The sequence below is a fragment of the Otolemur garnettii genome, unplaced genomic scaffold (assembly GCF_000181295.1).
Source record: "Otolemur garnettii isolate 467f Iridium unplaced genomic scaffold, OtoGar3 scaffold00111, whole genome shotgun sequence".
Classification (NCBI taxonomy): domain Eukaryota; kingdom Metazoa; phylum Chordata; class Mammalia; order Primates; family Galagidae; genus Otolemur; species Otolemur garnettii.
Genome location: NW_003852506.1, coordinates 5,968,903 through 5,974,760, shown reverse-complemented (window position 1 = coordinate 5,974,760; position 5,858 = coordinate 5,968,903). Strand labels below are relative to the sequence as shown.

The 5,858-nt window shown below is 37.8% G+C and overlaps 1 protein-coding gene across 1 annotated transcript in view; it reads right to left on the bottom strand.

Annotated features, from left to right (window-relative positions):
- The window catches only part of GRIK1 (glutamate ionotropic receptor kainate type subunit 1), a 380,233-nt gene that overhangs the window by 31,066 nt on the left and 343,309 nt on the right, over positions 1-5,858 (bottom strand). The window contains exon 13 of the mRNA XM_023517450.1: positions 3,638-3,855. Coding sequence (XP_023373218.1) covers positions 3,638-3,855 — 218 coding nt within the window. The remainder of the gene's footprint in view (positions 1-3,637; positions 3,856-5,858) is intronic.

Genomic DNA, 5,858 nt, shown 5'->3' with positions numbered 1-5,858 from the left:
ACGAAAGTGTGTGGGATCGTATTTATGATTAATCATGTTCTCTTGTGTAAATGTAGTCAGTGCTTGATGGCCATTGTTGTTTCATGTATAAATGGCTCAGTGACGGAAAACTGTTACAGCTTCCCCTGTCTCAGACATACATTAACCTAACATTTGCTTTACAAAACCTCCATTTATTCCTCTAGCCTTACCCAAATTCACACTGCTGGATTAGGGACTATCTGGGGTGTCTGAAAAGAACTAAATTTGGGGGTTTTGTTATGTTGAGAATTGAATAACCTAAATCTGAAATCTAAGGTGTTAGGCTGACTGCAAGAATAGCAAAGGCAAGGAGTAGCAGTCATGGATTTTTGACTGTAATTTTAGGGAGCAGCTTCTGGCTACATTTTTCAAGGAGAAATTTCACTAAGAACATGAGCTTATGGTCCAGAGACAAAATGCGAGAGATTGGTATGTTCTGTTGATCACAGACTTTGGTAATGTCTGTAAGCTCTTTCCTCCTTGCCACTGGCCATTCTTTTTCTGTAAAATGGTCAACTTGGTTGAAAGTAAAAAGATGAGATTCTACCATCTGAGTGCTGCCAGATATGTATGGATATTGCTTTTCTAGCAAGAAAAACACTTCAGTTTACACAGTGAGAGATGAGAAAACATTTCTTATTATCAACCACGTGTAGACCTTTCTTTGTGACTGAGTGGACATGGGCCCAGCTGAGCCAACAACTGAACAGAATGTCCTGGGTTAGATTTTTAGGCAAATACAGCTTTCCTCATTTATTTGACAGCCTGAGAGGTTATTGAGAAAGGTTATTGTCTTTAATTAAGAGACAAAGGGAGGGAACCTTAGTGGCACAGCAGAGGTGAAATATTGATAATATTAATGTGAAGTCAGGTCAGGACTGAGTCCTTGTGACTGTAACTGCTGTCACTCAGCGACTCCGGGTGAAACTGCCCTGAGAGCTAAAAGGCTGAAAATGCCTTTTTCCCCTGTGGAATAATCCAGCTTAAGAACCTTGAGTGTGCATCTCTCTGAAGCTTTCTGACAGCTTGCCTCCCTCCAGGGGAAGTCGAAATCGGATTTAGCCCTTGTTCTCTTTTTGCAAATAAATTCCATCTTGATAAATAGCGCTGCCAGGCCACAAGCTGACGTGAAGCAGGAGGACCTTGGCTGTGGTGTCTCATCCTGTGTGGGTCTCTGTGTATCCGTTCACTTCTCTCTCCCTCCCTCCTTCGCTCTCCTTCCCTCTCCCATAGAATTGCCTCTCTCAGGTAGAAGTCACTCGTGCCTTTGTTCACCTGTTGAAAACGTTGTCTCTGCGTGTCTAAAATGTGCCACGCACTGTGTTAGGTTCTGGTGATGTGATGGAGAACAAAACAAAACAGACCAAGTCCCTCTCCTCAAGGACTTCACTTTCTAGAACTCTCTGAAGTTTGACTGAACCCTGGCTCTTCCATTCATAGTGTTTTAACTTTGGGACAGGTTACTTAACCTCTCTGTTCCTCGTTTTCCTCATCAGTGGGGGTAATATTAGTACTTATCTCAACTTAATCCTTTCTGAGGGTGAAATGAAGTAACACATGTTAAGTGTCAGCGCACTGTGCACACTGCTATTTTCACTGATGTTGGTACTGTGGTTGCGTTCTTTATTTCTGAGATGCTTTTTGCTGCATCATCTGGTGACCTGACAGAGCAGTTTCCTTTGTCTTCTGATTTGCAGGACCAGAGAGCAAGCAAGAACTCCTCCCCAAATGCCTAGGGAATAATGACTGTGAGAGCAGCCCATGCCTGCCTGCAAGTGCATCACCCAGGCATGTCCTCATGCAATCACAGCAGGGCTCTGATGGGAACGAGAATGAGAATGAGTATTCTGTGTATTTAAAGAGGTGTCTGAGGGAAAAAAACCCCAAAACATCAAAATGAATTTAAGACATACTTTTTAAATACAGGCTGAATATCCCTAATCTAAAGATCTTAAATCTGCGATAAACAGTTTACTGCAAATGTCCTTATAATAAAAGTGTTTTTTTTTTCCTTCTGAGTAGATGCCCAGTAATAGGATTGCAGGGTCAAATGGGAGGTGTAATTTGAGTTCTTTGAGGAGTCTCCATACTTCCTTCCAAAAAGGTTGTATTAGTTGGCAGTCCCACCAGCAGTGTAAAAGTGTTCCCTTCTCTCCACATCCACGCCAGCAGCTGCACCTTTGAGACTGTGATGTGGGCCATTCTCACTGGGGTTAGGTGATATTTCAGGGCAGTTTTGATTTGCATTTCTTGGATGAATAGGGACAATGAGCATGTTTTCAAATGTTTGTTAGCCATTTGTCTGTTTTCTTAAGAGAAAGTTCTACTCAAGTTTCTTGCCCAGTAATATATGGGATTGTTGAGTCTTTTTTTGTTGATTAATTTGAGTTCCAAAAGATCCTAGTTACCAGGTTTTTGTCTGATTCATAATATGCAAATATCTTTTCTCATTCTAAAGGTTGTCTATGGGCGGCTCCTGTGGCTCAAAGGAGGAGGGCGCCAGCCTCATATGCCAGAGGTGGTGGGTTCAAACCCAGCCCTGGCCAAAAAAATAAAACTGCAAATAAAGTTTGTCTATTTACTTTGGTTATTGTTTCCTAAGCTTTTCAGTTTAATTAAGTCCTATTTGTTTATTTTTGTTGTTGCAATTGCCATGGAAATCTTCATCATAAAGTCTTTCCCCAGGCTGATATCTTTAAGTGTTTGCCCCATACTTTCTTTAAAGATTTTTCTTGTTTCACGTCTTAGATTTAAATCTTTTATCCATCCTGAATTAATTTTTGTAAGTGGTGAAAGATGAGGGTCTAGTTTCAGTTTTTCACAGTTCTCCGAGCACCATTTATTGAATAGGGATTCTTTTCCCCAGTGTATTTCTTGTTTGGTTTATCAAAGATCAGGTGGCTGTAAGCAGTTAGTTTCATCTCATGTATTTCTATTTGGTTCCAAATATCGATGTCTCTGTCTTTGTGCCAATGCCATGTTATTTTGCATGGTATTGCACTAGACTGTCTATCACAGCTCAATTTACAATCACTAAAATATGGAAAGAACTTAAATGCCCACCAGCCCAGGAATGGATTAACAAGGTGTGGTATACGTATACCATGGAATACCCTCTCCTATAGAATTGGCCGTTCAGCCACTAAAAATAATGGAGACTTTATGTATTTTGTATTAACCTGGATGGAGGTAGAATACATTCTTCTTAGTAAAGCATCACAAGAATTGAGAAGCAAGAATCCAATGTACTCAATTCTAATATGAAGGCAGTAGATGATTTAATGCAAGGGGTAGGGTAGGAGAATGAGGGATTAGGGTGAGAGGAGGAGGGATAGGGGGAGGTTATGGTGTATGCCACACCACTAATTATAAGAGGGACTTTACCTAACAACCGTAATCAATATAACTCAATTCTTTGTACCCTCAATGAATCCCAAACAATAAAAATAAAAATAAAAATGAAAAAGGAAATTGCTTTAAGCTGATTCTAGAGGGCCCAGGGATTCCTTATAAGATTATGTCTTTACAAGTTTTATATTATTTAATAATTTTTCCAACTTTTTTTTGATAGACTTGGTATAAGATAACTGCTGAGAACACTTTATCAGGCTCTTACCTTGAAGAAGGTCATCGTTGATCCATCTCTGACTGCCCCATATTCTATCTTGGTTTGCTTTGCCAGATCATCTGCTGAATCTATGGGGGATTCCATTCTCTCTACTGTCAAGAAGGCAGCAAGATTGGCAGTGTAGGATGAAATGATGATTAGGGTGAAAAACCACCATATCCCTCCAACTATTCTGGTCGATAGAGCTTTGGGCATCAGCTCTGATCCTGTGATGGCATCATCAGAGTAAGGATGTTACACAGAGTCAGAAGGAAAGGGGAGACTTACGGTTAAATGCTATTACAGAAAGATAAGAGCACCAAGGACTTACTATCTTGCATGTAGACAAAATAAATGCATTTTTTAGAAAATGGAGAAAAACCTAAATGATCCTTTTCTCAAATAATTAATGACTACTACTTCTTAAAGTAACTTATCAATAAGTTATAGTATTAAAATAGTTTTAACATTAAATTAGTCTATGTCTAAATTTTAGTATTTTTAGTTGCTTGGAATGGAAAAGTCCATTCTGAGACTTAGGGCTCTTTATTACAGTTACTGTCTGAATGCATCTTGCAGTATGAATGAAGTACATGTGCTAGGTCTTTATATAACTATGAAAAGCTTTGGGTAACTTACTTCTTTTTAAGGTTAAAGAATGTGAACAACTTCAAAAGATAAACATATTGTGCCATTTATCACGTGTACTTTAATAAAACTTTGGAATTTTACAAATAAAATGAAGTAAGATATATAACCATCCTTGACAATTGATGAAGCATTTTTTGTTTTGTTACCTTTATAATCTTAATTATTTTTGTGAATGCAGATTTTTACTTGGCTAAAAGAATACATTTCCTGAAAAGCATAACTTTTTCCATAAATAAAACACTTTCTTAAGTTTAAAGATGGCTGTTGCGTAGGTAGGAAGAGGACCTTCAGAGGAAGTATGTACATTTTAGATGTCACTCAGATGGTTCATAATCATTTCTCAAAAATAACACAGAGGCACTTAATGTCTTTACCAAGAATTCTCTCTCTCTCTAAAAGAAAGGGCTCATGAGCTAAGTTCGCTTACACAAAAAGCAAACATCTTGAAATGTTCTATCTCAATTTTGGTCAAACTGAGCTGTAGAAGTCTATAAATTCAGCAGCAGAATTAGAAGGGATGAGAAGTACAATTAGAGTTCACGACAATTGTATAGATTCATGAATGGGTTTTGGCAAGTCCATGTGCCTGAAATTCACCATTGGTTCTGCACCTAGCATTTCCTCCATGAACCTGAATGCCATTTATTTCATAAAATAGCCACGGGAACCTGAAGATTGTATGACCAGTTAAAAAGTAGAAGAAAAACATCCCAAATTTGAAATCTCAAAGAGTAAACTGCAGCAAATCAAATATCTGGTCTACGGGATCCATTTTCTATATCAATAAGCTGTTTCCAAGTTTTACAGTTAATAATGGCTTAAAATAGAAAGGAAAATTGAAGTTCACCAGTCTACCAAGAAATGAGTTTATGCTCAGGTTTCATCTATAAACAGATGCACACATTGCTCATGAAATCAAAGCCAGCTCAAGGCTAGTGATAAGCAGATCAAGGTTAGCAGAGTTTCTGGACTTGGAATTAACAGCTGCATTCTCCTAATGCTATTAGAGATCTTTGGGCTTCATTCTTTTTTAATGAGGTAAATGGTTTGAGTGCTGTTTGCATTTCCTTCTGTTGTTTGTTTGAATTTGAGTGTGTAATATTATACAGATTTATAATAGTTTCCATCAAATTGCCTCCAAGGATTTAGTGGAATAGTTGTTGCTGTTGTTTTAATACTGTGGTTTAATGGGATTTATATGCCTTTGGGTGTGTGTTTAATGCCCAAGGTTGTTTCATATCTTTGTACTTAATTGATCTAGCAGCCTCATGGCAAAGTGATACTATTTTAGCTCTTTAGTTGGTTATCGTTAAAATGCCATTTATTTCATAAAATAGCCATGGGAAATAAATAACACAGTTAAGAGATATATTTTCCTAGCTGACAGGTGCAGAATTTCTGCCGTAAATTTATTGTGATGTCATTTGGTTGTAGTTATACACAGATAAGGTTTTTGCTTATTTATACATTTATGTAATTACGTATTACAGGAACGTCCAAGTGGAGAGGCAGATGAATAACCAACTGTTGATACATAATAATGTAAATTTCCATCTTTCACACTTTAAAGTGCATGTTT